The sequence below is a fragment of the Adiantum capillus-veneris genome, chromosome 19 (genome assembly GCF_014529385.1).
Source record: "Adiantum capillus-veneris isolate H3 chromosome 19, ASM1452938v2, whole genome shotgun sequence".
Taxonomy (NCBI): domain Eukaryota; kingdom Viridiplantae; phylum Streptophyta; class Polypodiopsida; order Polypodiales; family Pteridaceae; genus Adiantum; species Adiantum capillus-veneris.
The window spans coordinates 26,106,842-26,130,153 of NC_140949.1; the positions used below are offsets into that span (position 1 = coordinate 26,106,842).

The 23,312-nt window shown below is 45.0% G+C and overlaps 1 protein-coding gene across 1 annotated transcript in view; it reads left to right on the forward strand.

The window, feature by feature from the left end:
* Positions 1 to 23,312, forward strand: part of LOC147433734 (oxysterol-binding protein-related protein 1A-like) — a 55,087-nt gene that overhangs the window by 16,144 nt on the left and 15,631 nt on the right. Inside the window, exons 6-7 of the mRNA XM_086490363.1 lie at positions 21,786 to 21,953; positions 22,083 to 22,223. Of these exons, the coding sequence (XP_086346489.1) occupies positions 21,786 to 21,953; positions 22,083 to 22,223 (309 nt within the window). The remainder of the gene's footprint in view (positions 1 to 21,785; positions 21,954 to 22,082; positions 22,224 to 23,312) is intronic.

Below are 23,312 nucleotides of genomic sequence, written 5' to 3' on the forward strand. Positions count from 1 at the left end.
GGCCTACAGGTTGTCGGTGTCTGCTTGGGCATTCTAGCTTTCGAGCCGTGTGTGTGATTAAGTGTTAATTCCCGTCGCAGGTTTCCTTTGCAAAGTGCTCTGTGTGTGTGTCTAAAGTAAAGAATTTCGGGTGAAAGCCAACGCCTACCGCCCCACCACGGGCCGGTTACATAATAAGACCCTTGGCTTGCTTCAGCCCCTTCCGGTACCATAGGTACCCTAGGAAAGTAGTGCCATGGATTTTATAACGGATTTACCACGCACTCCGAATGGAAATGATGCAATCTGGACTATTATATACAGATTCAGTAAGCAAGCTCATTTCATTCGAGTAAAGAAAAATCATTAAAGCTGATCACATGGCCAAGATCTTTCTCGTCTAGATTTTTAAGTATCATGGTATGCTTGAAACGATTATCAATGATCGCGACCTATGAATGACCAGTAATTTCTAGCAAGCTATCATCCTCAGACAGATAAACAAAGCGAAATCGCTAACTCCATAGTCCTAGACATTTTGAAGTGCTATGTCTCAGATAACCAAAGAGAATGGGAGAAGTATCTACCTCTTGCAGAATTTGCCTATAATAACACCATACATTCCTCTACAAGAAAAGCTCCGTTTGAGGTTATTTATGGCAAACCACATCTTCCCTCAATCCTTCTCACTAAGGAATAGATATTTACAGTTGATGAATTTGTTCGAGATCTGGATACCGCTTACACGCAAGTGAAACGCACTATCCTTAGATCTCAAGAAAAGCATAAGAAAGTAGCAATTAAGCATCGTCTTGATCTCAAGCTAACTGAAGGACAATTTGTTCTTCTTAAGTTTGAGAAAGTGCGACTTAAGAAACAGGCCAATCGAAAAGGGAAGATTGTAAAACTTTTCAGTAGATATTATGGCCCATTTAAGATTACAAACAGATAAATGACGTACATTTAGATTGGATCTTCTAGAGAATTGGAAAATCCATAATGCTTTTCACACGAGCCTTCTTTGACCTTTTCGTTGGCGAACTTCCTGCAGAACCAGTTACAGAAGATCCTCCGGAGGTAGATGAAACTGAAGATACTTCTTCCAGAACAGATCATTCATCATCAGGAACGCCAATTAAAGTCTGGAAGAACTCATCGTAAGTACTTAGTAAAGTTCACGAATTACTCTCCTCTAGATGCTCAGTGGATGACGGAATCAGAACTGCAAGAGAAGAAGCAACAGGAGCATTGCTCAACAGGCCGACTCTCAAGCAAGACAAGAAGAACTTGATCAGCGTTTTACCACAGCTAGGCCAGCGTTTTTGGAGCTCCTGCAATCTGCGTTTTCAGCCAGCCTCATCAGCGTTTTCCCAGCCTGCAAGAAGCGATTCTGCACCAGCATTTCAGCGAGCACCATGGCGATTTCAGCACCAGCTTCCTAGCGTTTTTCAGGCAGCATAACAGCGTTTTACTCAGCCATTGATACAGCGTTTTTGCAGCCCTAAACCAGCGTTTTCAGCTTCAATAAGCCAGTGTTTCCAGTCAAGACTTGAAGCAGACTTTCAGCCATCCACTTCAGCGTCTTCATCAGCCTAAGCAGCGTTTTTGATCCAGCAATCAACGCTTAGAAGAGCAGCAAGGACATTGTTTTTTGCAATAGTAGATCAGGCCGTCACTTCAACAATTGCAGATTCGTAGCACTCAGTTTTCAGCCTAGTCTAGTCCTCGTCGTCCACACCGTCGACATCGACATAGCAAGCATTTAGACTCATTGCATAAGCCATTGTACCAGATTGTGCAATCAATAGTAGACCACTCTCGCCATTGAGAGTGGGGCCCTTGGAGGAGGGTTTGACAACTTCCCGGTGTCGTATTCTCTTCTCTCTCTATCTCTCAGTCTCATGCACCTTCACGCACAATGTCCATTCACTATGTTTGTGTCCCTTGCACTTTCTCACTAAAGGAACGGAAGGCTCTCCCTTCCCTAAGTAAAAGAAACCTTGAGCACAATTCGGAGCACTCATCTTGAGCAAAGTTCAACATTCACTTCCGCTGCACCTTACATTGGTATCAGAGGTTTGGCAATGTTCTGTATCACTCAAGGAAAGAACCACAAGAACCACAAGAATTTTTTTGCTTGTTGCGGTCGCACGTAACCCAAGTTCACTTGGGCGTGTCTATTCCTAATCGTGTTTTTGAAGAGTGACAGGAATCCCAAGAAAGAAGGGCTTGCCCAGTCTCCCCTTGTGCCTCTTTTCACTCATTGAGACCGTGCACTTAGCGGCCGGCCAATCGACGTGAGGTGGGAAAAAGCAACCTTGGTGTGAGCGTAAGGCCGCCAAGGGGTGCGCCTGCGGAAAAGAGCAGAACTCGGGTGAAGAGAAGATCCTTCTCTAACACAGATTGCAAGCAAAAGAAGATCCTCAAGAACGCAAGAACCCAAGAACCTCAAGACCCCCAAGAACCTCAAGACCCTCAAAAACCCTAGACCCACAAGAACCCAAGTTCCTCGTGAACTTAAGAACCAAAGATCACAGTGTATGGTCATCACCCTAAGCGGAATGGATACTTCGCATGGAGGCGGTGAGCATGGGAGTGGCGAAGAAGCGTTTTCCCTACCAGGAGGTTTTCCCAACCCTCCCCCTTCCCCATCTACGCCACGGATTGTACCAAATCCTATGGAGGCGATGGTTAAGTCGATGATAGAGATGATGGCACAACGCAACAAGAAATGACTCGCGTTGCGATGGCACAACTAGAAAGAAAAGCAGAACGACAGGAAGCCTTGGAGCGTGAACGCCAAGACAGACAAGAAACCTTGGAGCGTGAACGTCAGCTCAGACAAGATACCTTTGAGCGTGAGCGTGATCAAGCGCGCTTGGCGGCTGAAGAAAGACATGTAGAGCATGCGGCACAGAGTGAACAACGCATGCAAGAGTTTGTACGATATGTTCTCGCCTCGAAGTCAGAACCAACCAAAGATGTTGGTAGTTCCTCCAGTGGCGCAAGGCGAGATTCGGACTCCAACAACCCAGTCACAGAGAAGATCCAGTTGAGTAAGTATGATGGTAAGATGGATGCTACGGTCATTCATTCTTGGTTGCATCAATTTAATGCTTATTTTGCGACAACTAAGAAGACAGGAAATAGCAAGGTTTTGACGGCAGCTATGTACCTTGCCGTTGATGCCATCAATTGGTACCACGCATGGCAAGAGGCATAGTTAGCTGCGCACCTAGAGGAAGCCGACGAATTCACGCGCCTTTCCTTCGGTTGGGTTGATTTCCAAGACAAGCTCAAGGCGCGGTTTATGCCACCCCAGTACCTCGCACGATTGAAGGACGATTGGCGCGGTCTCAAGCAAAATGGTATGCCAATTATGTCTTTCTCTAATCGTGTTTTGCAGCTCGGCACTCAATTACGCAAATCGGATGCGGAGCGCAAGGAGGCATTCCTTTATGGATTGGACGAGTATATCAAGTATGATGTCGAGGTGCTGGATCCATTCGATCTCAACAAGGCGGTAGCGATTGCTCTCGCACAGGAGGTGAAGCACAACAAGGGAAAGCCCAAGTAAAACAAGTACCTCTCAGACTTCTCAGATACCTCAGAATGGTAAGAGTGTTAAGAATGGTAAGACCGGTAACTCTTCTAACCAATTTTCCAATAGTCTCTCAGAAAAGAACTCTCAAAATGAACATAAGGGTAAGGCTAACACAATTGTTAAACCTAAGCTCACTCCAGATGAAAAGGTAGCTGAAACCGGCCCGTAGGGCGGTAGGCGTTGGCTTTCACCCGAAATTCTTTACTTTATGCACACACACAGAGCACTATGCAAAGAGAACCTGCGACGGGAGTTAACACTTGAACACACACACGGCTCGGAAGCTAGAATGCTCCGAGCAGACGCCGACAACCTGTAGGCCCCAAAATTGGCGCCCCTTTCGGTATTTCTTTATTCTTTAGGAGGGTAAATTACAAGGTAAGGTCCTGGGAATCCTTCACGTGTATCCACCTAGATACCATTTGATTTGGCCAAATTTCGGCAGCATAACAGCCCCAAAACTTGCGCGAAACCAATTCCCCTGCTGGAACTCGCTTGCACTGTCGTATACCCTCTGATTCCTGTCCAAAAACAGTAAATTCAGCACGCTGTATTTACTGGTTTTTGCCATGTTTTCAGCCCCAAACAGTCCCCTAACTGTCCTTTGCCAGTGGGGCACGATTCCCAATGATCCTGGCGTCCATATGGCTGAAAAACAGTGAATTTACAGCGCATACACAGCGCTGATTTTGCACCTGTACGGTGAGGTTATGACCCTCACCAGTGCCTGCTTTGGAGCAGCAGTTAGCTACCCCTGTTCCTGCTCAAGGAGGCTCTTGCCTCAGCACAAAAGCATGAACCCACACAACTGTACATCAGTCAAATGAGTAGCCCTCTTGTGGGGCATCACATAACTGCACGTAGGGGAGAAAGAGAGCAGTATGTAGCGTGCGGGGCATCACTCCCGTCACCATACTGTACATAGAGGGCAAGGTAAGCATTCCATAGCTTCTGTACCTGTTGCAATCCGCCTGTGGCTGAAAATGGCGCCCCCTTTGATGATATGCAGCTCGTTTTTGCCTCCCAGAGTGGCAGAATCGCTCACAAGATGACACGTCGCCCAGTTTCCGAGTTTGGGCTTTCCCTGCTAAAAATATCTCAACTGGTGCGTCAGTTGACTTCGCGGCAGAGTTGTAAAGTGTTCCCCTAGTCATACCGAAGGTAATGACGCGAACACATTTCGTGGCCCAAAATAGCAGTTCCCTAAATTTTAGGAGATGCTTCCGTTGGGCTCCCACTGGTCTTCTGACCATCTATCCTCATTGGGACCGCATCCAAAAAATGCAATGTGGCCCAACTGTCGGATACTTTTGGTTGGTAGTCCCACCTTGACTTTACGCCTTAATTGAGTTCACTTCCTAGTATCCACCAACTTGCTAAGTGCGACGGGGGGACCTATATGATCTTGCTCTGAGCCTAGACATCCTCTTATCATACGAATTCGAGTGCCGACCCCTTCCCGTCTGCGGGTGAATCTACCGTTCACATTGGCCATACAATGTCCGACCGTTTGCTACTTCAAAAAGAGGGTCTTAAACAAATAAAATAAACCCCATTGGAAAGAAACCAACAACCAAGGTTAGCAGTTGCCACATCTCTGTGACATGGTTAATAACTGCCACGTCCTCGTGACATACCCCCCTCTTGAAATCGCAAACGTCCTCGATTGCATACCATAAATACACGCCACTGATGATCTTGTGCTATTAACACTCTTTTATCATCGCATGTATCCGCAAGAAAGGTCGTAACATACATAGATACAAATGACTTAATGAGGCCTTCATACTTTTGCCATTTCCATCTATGGCACTGAATTCATATGTACATTTGATGTACTAGCTCTATCATTACCCCTCCTTTGCACACGTTGGGTTGGGGCATAAGTAGGCTGTAACCCAAAGGCTTCAAGGTAAAGCTGCAATACATTTGGTGACTCTGACAGTTCATGCTCTTCCATCCACTTTGCATCCATAGGTGGATAGTTCTTGAACTTCACCAAATAGCGTCTTGCAACTTGTCCTTTAACTTTTCTGTCCTTATGTGCCAAAACTTGCTCAGGTACCAGGATCTCATCAAGTTCCTCAACTTCTGGCTGATCCTCAACTGGCATATCTTCTGGCACATCACCCACGAAGGGTCTTAGAAGACTCACGTGAAACGCATTATGAATCTTCCATGCATCAGGCAATTTCAGCCTGTAAGCCACATCGTTGATCTTGTCAAGCACTTGAAAAGGCCCATAGTAACGCATGCTGAGCTTAGGAAACAGCCGTTCCTTGCCCTTCATCTTCTTTAACCTTGCCTTTTCGAACTTTAAGAGAACCCAATCACCAAGTGATAGTAACAATTCACGACGGTGACGATCAGCAGCCTTTTTCTGTTTTGCCTGAGTTTTCTCCAAGGCAACTTTAATCTTCTTATACATCTCATCCATGTTCTCAACATATCGATCTGCCTCAAAGATCTTGTCCTTTGTGTGCAAAATGGGAGGAACCTTTTTGCCGCCTTCAACAATTTCAAAAGGTGCTTTGCCAGTAGACGAATGCACCGTATTATTGTACGCATACTCAAGCATAGGCAAATACTGTTCCCACTTGCCCTTATTATCTGACACATAGCATTTCAGCAGATCTAAGACAGTAGAATTGGCCTCTTCTGACTGTCCATCAGTTTGTGGATGAAACGAAGACGAGAACTTGAGCGTAGTACCCATGTTCTCAAACAATCCTCTCCAGAACAAACTGGTCATGCGAGGATCACGATCACTGATAATCGATTGTGGCATACCATGGTACTTAAACACATTGTACATGAACAAGCGTGCCATCTGATCAGATTTTATCTTCTTCCTGACAGGGATAAAATGGGCCTGCTTGCTGAACCTGCAGATAATGGTCCATATACCATCATTCCCTGTTGGCGTCCTTGGAAGATCAAAGATAAAGTCCATAGCAATGCTTTCCCATGGCTTATCCGGAATCGGCAGTGGTTGTAACAACCCTGGTGCCTTTTGCCTGTCAAACTTGACCTTTTGGCAAACTATGCATGCTCGCACAAAGGCATCCACATCTCTCCTCAAGGTAGGCCAATAGAAGAACGTCTCTACCGCTTTAACTGTTGCATCAATGCCACGATGCCCTGCATACGGTGGGACATGACTCTCTTCCATGACCTTATGTCGCAGTGGCCTAGTGACACAAAGTCTGCCATGCATCATCATAAAACCGTCTCTGAGGAGGTAGTGCTCGTGATGTTGCCCCTCTTGTAACTGTTCAAAGATCCTTGCAAAATCTTCATCAGCAGTATACTGTTCCTTCATGTCATCTAACTCATGATGATAAGGAATTGACACAGCTGAAATTTGTGGCTTTCTTGATAACGCATCAGCCACAACATTCTTCTTGCCTTCCACATGCATAATCTGGAAGTGGAACATGGAAAGAATGTTTGCCCATCGCATATGCTTTTCGGATAACTTTGACTGTGTCAAGAAGTATCGCAAGGTCTGATGATCTGTTTGGACAACAAAATCAGCACCTAAGAGGTAGTGCTTCCAGCTAGAAAGCGCATGAATAACGGCCAAGAGTTCTTTCTCATAGACTTGCATAGTCCTCTCTGGCCCTTGCAAAATTCGGCTTTCATATGCTACTACCCGTCCATCTTGCATTAGCACTGCTCCGATGCTACTGCCACACGCGTCACATTGGACCACAAATGACTTCTTGAGATCTGGCAAAACAATAACTGGATCTGAAGTCAACTTTTCCTTTAAGAGACTAAAAGCTGAAATCTCTTTTTGGGTCCATCTGAAAGTGACCTCTTTCTTTTGCAATGCGTGAAGAGGCGATGCTATCTCTGCAAAATTTCTGATAAACCTTCTATAGTAGGAACACAATCCCAAGAAGCTTCTGACATCGTGCACAGTCTTCAAGCCTGGCCATGTCTTGATAGCTTCGACCTTTGCGGGATCCATTCTAACACCATCCTTTGAGACTATGTGGCCCAGAAAGTGGATCTCTTCCAGGAAGAATTCACTTTTCTTAGGATTGACAAGTAACCTGTGACTGCGCAGCTCTTCGAACACAATGGTCAAGTGACGCCTATGCTCCTCTTCATTCTTCGAATACACAATCATGTCATCGAAGAATGTTCCAACAAACTGTTGATGCGAGCGGAAAATCCGGTCCATCATTCTGTTGAACGTGGCTGGAGCATTTGTTAGCCCAAACGGCATCACTAGAAACTCATAAAGATCAAATGTCGTTCTAAACGCAGTCTTGTGCACATCCTCTGGGCTTATACGAATCTGATGGTACCCACTCTTCAGGTCTATCCTGCTGAAAATTGCAGCACCCTCTAAACGATCGAGAATATCATCAATGCGAGGAATAGGAAACCTATTCTTGATGGTATTCTTATTCAACGCACGGTAATCAATACACATGCGCCATGAGCCGTCCTTCTTCTGCACTAGGAGCACTGGGGAGCAAAAGGGTGAAGAACTAGGCTGAATCAGCCCCTTCTCTAATAACTCCTCAACCTGGCCCATAATCTCTTTCTGCTGTGCCGCACTAACCCTGTAGGGAGGTCTATTTGGTGGGCTACACCCTGGCACCAAATCTATCCGATGGTCCTCAGGTCTCTCTGGCGGTAATTGCGACGGTAATGAATCAGAAAAACAGTCACTAAACTTTTGCAAAAATGCTGACCTTTCTTTATCTAACACAGATAAATTTGACTGATCCCTATCTGAGACATCACGTGCAAAAATCAAGTACACAGAAAGATGATTCTTTATTACAGAAGTGATAGCAGAAGCAGATACAATAGGGACTGACTCTCCTTTAAGCTTTACATCCAAGATGTGAGTTTTGCCCCTATGTTGTACAGTGATCTTTTTGTTGTAGGCATCCAAGACTCCATGCACTCGGAACATCCACGGGATCCCCAACAAGGCGTCACAACCTTCCAGCGGCATGATGTAAAACTCTTCAGTGTCCACATACGACTGAATATGCAGACGCAGTTTTCCAATGATGGGAGTAACACACTCTGAGTGGCCAGGACATGCCAACCCTGCCTCTGCTGTGTACCCCATCTCTTCAGCTTTGATGCCGAGCTTCATAGCTAACTCTGGTGAGATAAAGTTGGCTTTGGCACCTGGATCAAAGAAGATGAGTGCCGTTTGATCCCTAACTTTACCCCATGCCCTGCATAACTCACTGGCATCTGTGCTGGGCCTGTCACCCACCATGTCTGGCACTAAACCTGCCGTGGGTTTAGGCTTCTTGCCTTTCTGGTCTTCTTTATCCTCTGAGTCAGCTGGCCTTTTCCTTTGTGGACAATTGATAGAAAAGTGACCAGGCTGCTCGCATATAAAGCATTTGTTCTCAGCCATTAGGACCTTCTTTTCCTCGAGCGACTTGCGCACAAAAGCCTTCCTTTTCTGTTTCTTTGCCTGCGCTCCAGAAGTCCCAGCTGAATCCTTGTCTTTGGTGGCCTGTTCAGACCCCTGTGACGCATCAGGAGCCGTTTTCACAAAGGGCTTCTTCGCTGAATTTTTCTTTTGCTGCCCTCCTTTATCATTGCTCGGAAATCCACTGTCCTCTCCTTTCAACAGGGCAAGACCAGTGTTCGCAACTTCCATAAGCTGAGTAAGGGTAGCCACTCTGTTCTTTGTACAGTAATCACGAAGCCCTTTAGGCAGCCCACAACAATACTTCTCTATCTGCTCTGTCAGTGGCACAAATCTGTAGGAGGTCACTGAGAGTAACGCTTTACAAAACCTCCTATTGTACTCCAGCAAGCTCTTGCACGAAGCTGAAGTAAGCTGGTGCCAATCTGTCAGGACATCGGCTTCAAATTCATTTGATAGCCAAGCAGATGCAAACATTTGCTTGAAGTAAACCCAAGTGGCGGGTGCCTGTCCTTGCATTAACAATGTGGTCCACCATGTAAGCGCATTGTCCTTTAAGAAAGTGGCAGCTTTCCGACCTTCGAGGCCTCTGTAAAATTCCCTCCCGCATAAGCTGTATCAAACTGCTGGAGGAAAGTGAGTGCCTTTGTCTTATCCTCGAAACCACTGAAGGTACTGAACTTTACTGCTGCACCACCTTCTTTGTAAGCCTTCGGCTTCTCTAGTGCCCCCAAGTTGTCATACGGGATGGTCTGCAACATGGGCACTGTACTAGGCATGATCGGCACGTGTTGGCCATTCACATTTTGCGTCAGAGGTGCGATATCTGGCTGCTGTCCAGAAAAACCAGCCATGCCAAAATGACCCTGTGGCACCCCAAACTGGCCTTGGTTGCCGTGGAAACCTTGCTGCATGCCGATAGTACCATACATGGGGTTTGGCATGATGCCTTGCATACCCCCGAACACTGTTCCTGGCATGTACGGCTGACTTCCAGACGCATAACCAGCCATACTTTGGAACACTGATCCACCCCCGAAATACCCAGGATGTACCGTGGGTGGTGGAAAAACTGAGTGCATAGCCTGGTATCCAGCTCCCTGTCCATTCAAGACAGCATGCTGGCTCTGAAAGGTGGCGGGCTGAACTGGCATAACCTGTGGAATAGGCGTTCTAGCCACCTGTTCAAGCACGGGAGGAACCTGCTTTGGAGCCCCCGACTCCGCAACATGCGAGTGTTCCCTTTCCTCCTGCGCCTCATGAAGTACCTGGGCTTGAGCTTCAACAAGCTCTGTACGCGGCGTAGGTTGCCTATTTTGATGTTGCACTGGTGGCGCTTGCAAGAATTCCATAAACCTCGGATTTTGCACCAGCTGCGAAAAGACATTCACCGCGGCAACTAACTGAGTCTTAAACGCATCATCCTCAAGTTGCCCTGTCATAAAGCCCTGTACTACTGGAGGGACATTCACGTTGACAGGAGGTACAGACTGACGTGGCCGTGAGCTCTCGCCAATCTCAAAAACCATAGGAATCTCCTGCCTGTCCTTTGGAGAGGAACCCTCTTCCATAATTCCCTTCCCCTTGTCGGTCATAGTGTAATCCCCGCGTTCTTGCAATGTGTGTCTTTACCCTGAACAATCCAGGCTCACTCTTTGAGGAAAAAGTGATTGATATCCCGGCAATGGAACCATGAAACCGGCCCGTAGGGCGGTAGGCGTTGGCTTTCACCCGAAATTCTTTACTTTATGCACACACACAGAGCACTATGCAAAGAGAACTTGCGACGGGAGTTAACACTTGAACACACACACGGCTCGGAAGCTAGAATGCTCCGAGCAGACGCCGACAACCTGTAGGCCCCAAAATTGGCGCCCCTTTCGGTATTTCTTTATTCTTTAGGAGGGTAAATTACAAGGTAAGGTCCTGGGAATCCTTCACGTGTATCCACCTAGATACCATTTGATTTGGCCAAATTTCGGCAGCATAACAGCCCCAAAACTTGCGCGAAACCAATTCCCCTGCTGGAACTCGCTTGCACTGTCGTATACCCTCTGATTCCTGTCCAAAAACAGTAAATTCAGCACGCTGTATTTACTGGTTTTTGCCCTGTTTTCAGTCCCAAACAGTCCCCTAACTGTCCTTTGCCAGTGGGGCACGATTCCCAATGATCTTGGCGTCCATATGGCTGAAAAACAGTGAATTTACAGCGCATACACAGCGCTGATTTTGCACCTGTACGGTGAGGTTATGACCCTCACCAGTGCCTGCTTTGGAGCAGCAGTTAGCTACCCCTGTTCCTGCTCAAGGAGGCTCTTGCCTCAGCACAAAAGCATGAACCCACACAACTGTACATCAGTCAAATGAGTAGCCCTCTTGTGGGGCATCACATAACTGCACGTAGGGGAGAAAGAGAGCAGTATGTAGCGTGCGGGGCATCACTCCCGTCACCATACTGTACATAGAGGGCAAGGTAAGCATTCCATAGCTTCTGTACCTGTTGCAATCCACCTGTGGCTGAAAATGGCGCCCCCTTTGATGATATGCAGCTCGTTTTTGCCTCCCAGAGTGGCAGAATCGCTCACAAGATGACACGTCGCCCAGTTTCCGAGTTTGGGCTTTCCCTGCTAAAAATATCTCAACTGGTGCGTCAGTTGACTTCGCGGCAGAGTTGTAAAGTGTTCCCCTAGTCATACCGAAGGTAATGACGCGAACACATTTCGTGGCCCAAAATAGCAGTTCCCTAAATTTTAGGAGATGCTTCCGTTGGGCTCCCACTGGTCTTCTGACCATCTATCCTCATTGGGACCGCATCCAAAAAATGCAATGTGGCCCAAGTGTCGGATACTTTTGGTTGGTAGTCCCACCTTGACTTTACGCCTTAATTGAGTTCACTTCCTAGTATCCACCAACTTGCTAAGTGCGACGGGGGGACCTATATGATCTTGCTCTGAGCCTAGACATCCTCTTACCATACGAATTCGAGTGCCGACCCCTTCCCGTCTGCGGGTGAATCTACCGTTCACATTGGCCATACAATGTCCGACCGTTTGCTACTTCAAAAAGAGGGTCTTAAACAAATAAAATAAACCCCATTGGAAAGAAACCAACAACCAAGGTTAGCAGTTGCCACATCTCTGTGACATGGTTAATAACTGCCACGTCCTCGTGACAGTAGCACAAGGAATTTTAGGGGGATACATCACGTCGGAAGAGCAAAGCACTTATTCTAAGGAAGGTCGTTGTTTTCATTGTCACATTAAGGGTCACGTAAAAAGAACATGTCCTAAGCTTGAATCGAATGAATCTTAAGAATCCACTGAACCCCCTTTCTCTCCTCTGTTAATGCAATCAAGACAACACGAGTGTGGCCCAAGTTTCTCATGACCCTCCCATTGATGAGTCTCTCATTAAATGTTATGGTCATATGACGGGGTAGCGTTTTGTCATATTGTTTGACCCAGGCAATATGCAAGATGTAATTAGTCCCTCTCTTGTTGAGAAAGCCCGCCTAGAGGTTAGTCCGAAATCTCCTCTCGAGGTTTCTGGCTTCGCTCCCGGTATGGATTCTCTCATCACGAAAGAGTGCCTTGATGTGTTGTTTACAGTTCAACAAGTTGTTTTCCATAGAAAATTTGTAGTCTCTCCTCTCTCAGGATGTGATATGATTTTGGGCATTCGATGGTTTCGTGAGCATAACCCTCTCATTGATTGGGCTGAAAATACGTTCAATTTCAATGCCAAAAGTGACTCTCCCATTGTCATTTGTGGAGAGCAAGTTGTTCATTCTCCATCTCTCATTTCTAATGTGCAGGCGAAGATTGAAAGGATTCACGAGCAGGAGACTCTCTCAGCCTCTTCGTCTCCAAAGCATGACACACAGGATTTGCATGATGGTAAGCTTGATGAATTACATGATAATGATACACATGATGATTTGAATGACAATAACAAGCATGATGATTTGTATGATGATCAAGATGTGTTTTCTCACAAGCATGATGATTTGCATGATGATCACGATGTGTTTTCTCACAAGCATGATGATTTGCATGATCACGATGTTATTCCTCACGAGCATGATGATTTGTATGATCAAGACGTGATTGTTCACAAGGATGATGGGGTAGTTGATGCTTTTTCTAGCAAAGCTAACCTCGTTGCAGATTCTATCGATCACGAGGATCGATCTTGGCTTTCGAGTCGAGGTCCACAAAACCCCACAAGAAGATTCGATAGATCCCGAAGAATCGACCTTGGCTCTCGAGCCTAGGTCCAAAGAATTCTTACAGGAAGTACTATGTGTTCGAATGATTCGTCAGCACGCATTATTCGAGTGTTTCATTCGTGATCGTTTTCTGTATTTTAGTCAGCGTCTTTATGTGATCCCTTTTCCTAGGCATGACATATTGTACGTTGAGCACGTTTCACTTATAAATGAGCATGGATGTATGCGGATTATTCATGAAAAGCTGAAAAGTATGCATTCAAGCAAGTCACATTCCACGTCTCTTCCTTGGCACGACACAATTGTAGAAAGAGCACATGAAAGTATGAGCACCAAGCACGGGTATTTCTGTTGTGAATTGCCACAGTGGATTGATTTAGATAAAAAATAAAAGATTCGATCTCATTGTTTGCATGTCTTGGATGAACGGTTTGGCACTCCGTCTATTTGTTCATTCACATTGCATGCACAGTCTTTTGAGAAGACGAGATTTTTTCCAATCACTTTACATGGAATAGGTATATTCATGTTTTTGTGTTGGAAGTGGTTTCAATAATTTTCAGCCTTGGAGATTCTTGAAGAAGATGGACCTACGTCCATAGACAAAGTTCAAGCATTGAAGGAGCCAGAGATGACTTTGTGTCACTTTCGGCGCGGCCAAAAGAAGCAAGCATTGTAGACCTTTATGAAGTTCAAGTATTGTACGACCCACACCTCAAAGTGGGCCGGCGAAGAGTCCTTCCCAGGATTTGAGACCTTGTTGGCGATCTCCCTCGACGCCATACACTTCGGTATCGATACCTCACTTTGAAAAGGAGGGGATGCCACGTGACACATCCAACCCTATGTGTCCGTGGACAAGCTACAACATGACCAGGGTTCAGTCAGTCAAGTCAGTCTAGAATAGGAAGTGATCTGGCACTTTTGTGAGTCTGTTCGCAGACTATGCATGACCAGTCACGTAGAATAGATGCATATCCTCCGGTTGCACACAGCATGATCATAAGCATTCCCATCAGAATCCATCAGGAAATTTTTCAGTGCATTAAAACCTATTTTCCTTATTTTTGACATTTTTAACTTATTTATTAAGCGACTTTTGTTGGGAACTAGGTAGGGCAATTTTGCTAAGATAATATATAAGCAAACCAGAGCTAGCACTTTCTGGCAGAAGAGGCAACAGGAGCATTGCTCAACAGGCTGACTCTCAAGCAAGACAAGAAGCACCTGATCAGCGTTTTACCAAAGCTAGGCCAACGTTTTTGGAGCTCCTGCAATCTGCGTTTCCAGCCAGCCTCATCAGTGTTTTCCCAGCCTGCAAGAAGCGATTCTGCACCAGCATTTCAGCCAGCACCATGGCGATTTCAGCACCAGCTTCCTAGCGTTTTTCAGGCAGCATAACAGTGTTTTACTCAGCCATTGATACAGCGTTTTTGCAGCCCCTAAACCAGCGTATTCAGCTTCAATAAGCCAGTGTTTCCAGTCAAGACTTGAAGCAGACTTTCAGCCATCCACTTCAGCGTCTTCATAAGCCTAAGTAGCATTTTTGATCCAGCAATCAACACTTAGAAGAGCAGCAAGGACAACGTTTTTTGCAATAGCAGATCAGCCCGTCACTTCGACAATTGCAGATTCGCAGCACTCAGTTTTCAGCCCTCGTCGTCCACATCGTCGACATAGACATAGCAAGCATTTAGACTCATTGCATAAGCCATTGTACCAGATTGTGCAATCAATAGTAGACTACTCTCGCCATCGAAAGTGGGGCCCTTGGAGGAGGGTTTGAAAACTTCTCGGTGTTGTATTCTCTTCTCTCTTTATCTCTCAGTCTCATGCACCTTCACGCACAATGTCCATTCACTATGTTTGTGTCCCTTGCACTTTCTCACTAAAGGAACGGAAGGCTCTCCCTTCCCTAAAAGGAACCTTGAGCACAATTCGGAGCACTCATCTTGAGCAAAGTTCAACATTCACTTCCGCTGCACCTTACATTCTGGGCTTGTGCTCATATTATCGATGGTTCATTTGAAAATTTTCAAAATTAGCTTCTCCTTTGCATGTATTGACTTAGAAAGGGGTTCCTTTTACATGGTGCCTGATAGAGATTGCAGCCTTTTAGACTCTCAAGGAAAAGTTGACTATGGGACTAGTATTGGCCTTGCCAGACTTGTAAAAGCCATTTAAGGTTTATGCGATGCTTGTGGTTGCAGTCTGGGAGTAGTTTTGATGTAAGAAGGCCATGTCATTGCTTACGAGAGCAGGATGTTTTCACGTCTTGAAATGGTTGCACAGATTTACTAGAAAGAGCTCTTGGCAGTTACCCATGCTCTTACACAGTGGTGACACTTTCTACTCGGAGCTGATTTTACCGTCTTTACAGACCATCAGAGTTTATGTTACTTCTTGTCACAAATAAGAATTAGTGGCAGATGCGTTGTCTAGAAAGCCCTTGGTCCTGGCTATTTTTACGATATATCATCGAAGCTTCTAGGATATGGTAGATTAGTACGCCACAGATCTTGATTTTTGCAGATATCTTCATCGGATACAGAGTGGAGAGACAATTGCAGGCTATTCCATATGGGACCGGCTATTTGATGCGGAAACGATGTTGTGTTACACAGCCTTTGAGGGAAAAGATTCTGATTGAGTGCCATTGTATACCTTTTTCGGACCACCGCGGCATAGATACCACCTTGAAGGCTGTTGAGCTTCACTTTTACTGGCCGAGGCTCAAAAAGGATGTGGACGAGTTTGTTCGTAGTTGTTTAGTACGCCAAAAGGTATTCCGGTAAGAAGACGATTAAATCTGATTATTTGGTGAGACTATTTGTTTCACACATTTTCGATTACATGGCATGCCTGAGTCCATAGTCTCGTACAGAGACCCCCGATTTACTAGTTTGTTTTGGAGGGCAATCTTGGAGAACATTGGCACGCGGTTGCAGCTCTCGTCCTTGTTCCACTCACAGATAGATGGGCAATTTGAGATTAGCCAGTTTAGTGGTTTTGGATTTATTGACGTCTTACATTTTGATCAGAAGACTCAATGGGAAAATTACTTGCCCTTGGTGGAGTTTTACTACAACAACACAGTTCATTCATCGACGGGGAAGACGCCATTTGATATAATTAAGGGTGCTAAGAAGGTTCCCCCATTTCTAAGCACCAAAGACAAGATTTTTGAAGCGGATCAGTATACAAGAGATTTGGATACTGCTTTTGCCAAGGTTCGCGAGGCTCTTGAGAAGTCTCAAGCATGGCATAAGAAGGCAACTGATAGACATCGACGTTACTTGCAGTTGAAGGAAGATAATTGGGTGCTCTTACGATTTGAGAAGGCATGCCTAAGGAAACGAAAGGGAAAGGAGCAGCTTTTTCAAATGCTAAGTATGCGATATTATGGCCCTTCCAGATTCAAGAAAAGATAAATGATGTATCCTTCAGACTGAAGTTGCCTGATACTTGGAAGATTTACAATGCTTTTCATGTGAGTCTTTTGAAACCTTTCAATGGAGAGGTGCCAGTCCGAGACGGAAGAGCAATGTGAAGTGAAAGAGAGCGAGGAGATATTCGTTCCTGAACAGATACTGGCTCACAAGAAAAGGAAAGTGAGGTAAAGTGATACAGTGGTTCTTAGTGAAATTCAAGAACTATCCGGCATTGGTTAGTTCTTGAATTTCAAGAACTATCCGGCATTGGATGCAAAGTGGATGGAGGAGGAGGACCTAGCAGATACTCCTCAGATATTGGAACTTTACCTCGAGGCTTTTGGTCTAGCTTTGACTATTCCGAGATCTCCCGTGGATTAGCAGGGTTGAATCTGGTGTAGATAGGACTGCACAAGAGGGGAGTCACTCTGCTCCTTTGTCACAGGTTATCCCGATGGAATAAAGTCATTGATTTTCCTTTGGATTTCAGGGATACTGATGGGCTTACAATATTCTGTTGGACGACTTTATGAAAGAAGTACTTCGACATGAGAATTCCCAAAATGACTCTGATTTACCTGTGCTCTCTCATGCGAGTCGTGTCTGAGTGCATGTTTGAAAGACAAAATGATTGCAACATTTCGGTCTTGAGATTCATATGAGATGGACATGATAGCAATAAGAAGTAGTCAATCCGACATCAGTGAGATCTGGGGATAGATCTAGATGTGATTGCTAAACACACTGGCGAGAGATCATGGTCCGATATCTCGATGGACTTTATGTGGTTTGATTTGAATGTTCAATGACTGTCGTCTTTGTGCAAGTGCTCGATATGTGTCGTCTAGTGTGTTGGTATTTAAGAGTCAGTGTCTACTGAACTGGCTTGTGTTTGATTTTACAGGCGTAATCGAGGGTGATGACAATTCTTTCAAGAGGGGGGTATGTCACAAAGTGTTGACGTGGCATTTCCACCCGGACAATCCCTGGCAAATAAAATGATTTTATAAGTTGTTTCTAACTTAAAGGGTCCCCATTCAATGGGGCCCAGGGACACAAAGAATTAAAGAACTTGAAGCTCAAAATTGTACCAACTTATGGTACCGCGGTCGAGGGGCCTAAAACCCTCAAGACCAAAACCTTGCACTCTGAAAGAGGTTCCGTAAATGTCATTGACATGCTGACGTGCAAGTTGTATGGAAATCCCGCATTTTGCGCTAGCCGTGCCACATGGCAGGTTGTACGGATTTCCGCAATTCACGTTGACAGCTTTTGAGAGTAGATGCTTTTGGGTTTAGTGCTTTTGAACTGAATGCTTTTTGGGCATCCCTTGTACTCTTTATAAGAGCCCTTGGGGTCTCACTTTGCAGAGCATCTGGACGCAGAGTCTGAGAGCAAAGGTCTCTCGGGAGTTGTACTTTGCAATGATTAATGATAAAGAAATACCGAAAGGGGCACCAAACTTTGGGACCAATACCTCTGGGCACGGAACTCCGCCGGGCCGTATCATCTCTCTCTCTCTCTCTCTCTCTCTCTCTCTCTCTCTCAAAGTTCATTGATTTTGAAGTTTCTGTGCGCGTGTTGCTATTGATGTCTCGCTTGGAGTGTCCAAGCTTGTTACATCTGTCATCCATAAATTTGACAACAAGACAAAGTCTCGCAAGTGTAGACATAGACAAAAGGTTCTTTTTTAATCCTTGATACATAAAGTGCATCAACAAGTGTGAAAGAACCGCCATTCGCAGCAGTTAGCATAATCTTTCCAACTCCCTTGACCGGATAAGAGGCATATTGGGCGGCACGTAGGTGCAACAGCAGCAACGCAACATCAGGGTAGCGTGTAGGTGCAGTAGGAGCTATGCAGAAGCGCACTAGAAAGTCTTCATGGAGCTATGAAAGACAAGTGCCATAAAGTGCTAGAGAGAGAGAGAGAGAGAGAGAGAGAGAGAGAGAGAGAGAGAGAGAGAGAGAGAGAGAGAGAGAGAGAGGTGGTGTTTCTTTCTAGATGCACTGGCCTCAAAGACTGGCGCCCCTTCCGGTATTTCTTTATTATTGATGCTACACAAGGTACAATGGCCGAGGGTCTTCTCTTTGCAATGCTCCCAAGCAAATCTGTAAGGTGCAGCGGATGTGAATGTTGAACTTTGCTCAAGATGAGTGCTCCGAACTGTGCTCAAGGTTTCTTTTACTTACGGAAGGGAGAGCCTTCTGTTCCTTTAGTGAGAGAGTGCAAGTGGTCACAAACGAAGTGGATAAACACTGTGAATGAGGTGCTGAGACTGAGAGATAGAGAGAGAAGAATACGACACCAGACTGTTGTCAAACCCTCCTCCGAAGGCCCCACTCTCTATGGAGAGAGTGGTCTACTATTGATTGCACAAATCTCTACAATGCTTTGGACTTGGCGACGATGTCGACGACGATGAGGATGTCGACGAGACGGGCTGAAATCTAAAAACGCTAATGGCTGAAATCTGCAAATCTTTATCTGCTGAATTCAGACTCTATGTCGATGACGACGATGCGACGACGACGTGCTGAAATCTGCGTTTTCCGGGCTGAAACTGCAAACTTCCGCTGATTCAATTGTGTGGCGAGGATCTGCTGCGGGAGGGTGAGATCTGCGAGGTTTGGGGGTTCTACTGCGGAGTCTAACTGCTGAAAACTGAAAACGCTGATGCTTCTAGTTGTTTTGTCGCGACGAATCGGCAAAACGCTAGGAAGTCCTGCTGATCCAGAAACGCTAGGCCTCTTGCTGTCTTGATGCAAAAACACTAGGTGAACTGCTATGCTTTGCTGTCGCCAGGTTGATCTGCAAGTTGCAAAACGCTGGGTTGATCTGCAATTGCATGAAAACGTTGGTTCTTGGTGGTGGCTAAAAACGCTAGGTTGATTGTCGGGGGTCTTGCTTGAGAAGGTGCACTGTTGGACACAAGTCCTTGTTGCCTCTTCTGCCAGAAAGTGCTAGCGCTAGGTTTCCTTATATACCGACTTGCAAAGTTTGCCCTACCTAGTTTCCCAACAAAAGTCACTTAAAAATAACAAGTGAAAAATGGCTAAAATAGGGAAAATAGGTCTATGCACTGTAAAAATTCCCCTGATGGGTTCTAAGTGTAATCTGATGATCATGCTGTGTGCAACTAGAGGGTATGCATCTACTCTAAATGTCTGGACATGCAGGGTCTGCGAATAGATTCACAAAGGTGCCAGAACACTTCCTAAGCCAGGTTGATTGAACCCTTGTCATGAAGTGCTTGTCCACATGCACATAGGGTTAGATGTGCACGTGACAAAATCTGACAGAGAAGAGGCCTTGGCTCTGCTTATAAACGTTTTACGTGAGGCCCTTGACCTAAAAGCAACTGCTATTACTCCTAAAGCTAGCGCCTAGGGGGCTGCTCCATAAAATGCGGAAATCCCTACGGTTGCCAAGTCAGCAGCTTCCGTGATTTGCATTGAATTCTGCATGACTGGCCATGTGTGCGGGATTTGCGAGTTGCTTTATTTTATGGGTTTAGGCCCCTTGGTCAGCTTCTATAAGTTGGGAGGGTTAGGCTTATCAAACCTTAACCCTCCGAGCCCCTTCGACCAATCTTTTAAGTCGGGAAGGGTTAGGTTTATTAAACTCACCCTCTGAGCCCCTTCGACCAATCTTCAATAAGTTGGGAGGTTAGGCTTAATAAACCTTAACCCTCTGAGCCCCTTCGACCAATCTGTTAAGTTGGGAAGGGTTAGGTTTATTAAACTCTAACCCTCTGAGTATGCCATGTCACAAACTTGGGACATGGCCTTCCTTTAGTTTTATTATTTCGCCCTAGCGGCTTGGTTGTATAAATTTTTACAGTGTTGGCACTTTATTGGCACAATCCAACCTTGATTGTTTTGTCAAATGCCTGAATCACTCAAGCAAAAGCCATCACTAAATTGATGTGCCAGAAATCGACTTGATGCTGCAAAACCATCATGGTGTGGGAAGAACTCTCTGTGCATGACCGCTTGTGAGTTATAGGGGTTTGTCACCAGCAAGTGATGCGGCAAATGATGATGTGGCAGCTAGAGTAACGTGGGTATCAAGTCGAAGAGTAGGCTGAGAACTAATGCTTTTTTTCTTGTTGTCTGACTTCCCATGTTCCAAGCATTAGAGATCATTCGGTGGCTGCTTTTTAGTCAGAAAAGCACATTTAGTTCATATTTTTTTAAACCAGATTTTGTGTGCCCAATTTTTTGATTGTGCTTTAGCACCTTGAAAGTAACCCCAAGGGAGGGGTTCAGTTGTAAGGCAGACCAACAGAGTTTTGCAGAGGCGCACTCTCTTTTGTAAGACTCTTGAATCAATAATGAAAGGATTACTGCAGGGGGTGCCTATATTGGGGGCCGATACTCTCCTCAGGAACTCTGCCTGTCATGTGCAGTTGATTATATCTACTTCAGTTGGTTATTTGGCTGTTGGTCTTTCACTTCTCAACGATTCAAGTTCTGTCGAACTCTTCACAGGCTGTGAAGAGTTTGCAGCTAGCTACTATTTGAGTGATTAAAAGCTGATGGCCCTTTGTGACGAATGGTAGTAAATCAAAGGGTCTCTTATTGAACCTTCCTATGTGAGATGTTCTGCTTTTTTGGATATCAACAATTATCGGTGGCTTTTGTCATTTGTGACTTTAACCCATGCAAATGATGCTTCCTGTATTTCTTAACCTATAGCATTGCTACACCCCCTCCCCGCCCCTTTTCCTCTCTTCCTATGATGATTGCTCCTTAAAATTAAATCTCTTAACTTAAAAACAACCCCTCTGCCAGTCTTATGTATATCACAGATGACGGCAGAGGGTTTTTGTAGTCCAGTGATTGATCTTAGGAAGTCTCTCTCTAAGATCGTTGACCTGACATCCCCTCTTTTTTGTTAGCAGTGATAATTTACATACAATGGAGGTATTAGGTATTCATGCAGCTTGGAACTTTTTGGATGATTATAAGGTCGTTCCTTAATGAAATTGGCTTTGGGAATGGTGTTTTTGTGTATACTTGAATTGGCAAGAGGGCAGGGCTTTCTTTTATGTCTGTTTGACTAGCAAGGCATTTGAAGAGGAAGGAAGCCCTAATGTCGAATGCTTTCAACTGCTACAGGTTAGTCATCACCCAATGATTGTTGCTTGCCATTGTGATGGCAAGGGATGGAAGTTCTGGGGTGACAGCACTGTTAAAAGTAAATTTTGGGGAAGATCTATACAACTGGATCCTGTCGGCATCCTAACTTTGGAGTTCGAGGACGGTGAAGTTTTCCAATGGAGTAAGGTGAGGTTCATTTTCAGCTTTCTAATCATGAAAAATTGAATATTTAAAGGTAAGTTCTTTTATGATGGTAAAATAGGCTGCTATTTTTGTTTGATAAGCATCAATAAGAAAAGCACATGTCATCAATAGGTCACAACCTCCATATACAATCTTATTCTTGGGAAGCTCTATTGTGATCATTATGGTACTATGCGCATCCAAGGGAACAGGGAACTTTCATGCCGATTAAAGTTCAAGGAACAGTCTATAATCGACCGAAACCCTCACCAGGTACTTATGCCAGCTATACATTTGATTATGTTCCTTGCATGGTTGTCAAATAATACTACTCTTTTTTTAACAAGCCTCTACCAACTTCCATTGGTGAAGACTGTGAGATACAAGATCTAGAATAGACAACTTGAACAACACAACCTTTTGAATAAATTGAACTGAAAGAGAAGATAGAAGGGCTACAGAATCTGACGTATGGGAGGTAGCTTGATTGCTCCTGCACAAGTGAAAGTTGGTACCCTTGAATATTTACAATTAGCCCCCTTTTCAAAATATTTCTTTGCTATCACACAGCAGCTGAATACAAGATGATTACAACTCGTGATATCACAGCCTGAGCAGCACAGAGTGCAGTTGTGCAGAAGATATGATGACAGAAAGTGGCTCCAAAGCCCTGCTTTTATCGGTACTCAGTAGCCTTCAAGGACAGCAAAGCATCATATCGGTCTTAAGCTGGGCACCTAGGGCAAAGCAGCCAGAAAAGCAGTAGGGAGAGAAACCTGCATTTTTTAAGTAAAATAGACATGCCAGCGCTTGATGTTTAGGCTGAGAGATTTGGCCTTTCTTGACCCTCCTTAATTATGGAATCCTTCACAGCATTTGCCTCCTGATTACTGCTGAGATTACCCTTCACCTTCAGATTGGGCATTATCGGGTGCTGTTGAGGCAATTAGAAATGTAGTAGCTCTTGCACAGATTGTGTATTACAGAATGGATGATTTCATGCTTCATGCTTCATGCTTCAGATTGTGTATTACAGAATGGATGATTTCACTTTCCTTCAAGGGTGAATCTGGGCTTATCCTGGATTCATCTAGGTAGATTTCATGCTTCATGCTCAAGCAAGTAGGGTAATTAAGCTTGCTGCAAGGTTTCAAGTTTTGTGAATTCTGGCTGCATGTTTGTTGTTTAATGCTTCCTCTCAAAAGTGCTGTACTTTATCTTTAGAAGGCAATAATGAATTACATGCATGAGAGACACCCTATTCTAAGCAACGCTTTGGAAAGGGCAAGAAAAAGGCAAAGAAGTCTAAATCTTGCCCAGTGAGTGACAGTTCTATAGAGGACTTGTCTACAGACAGTTCAG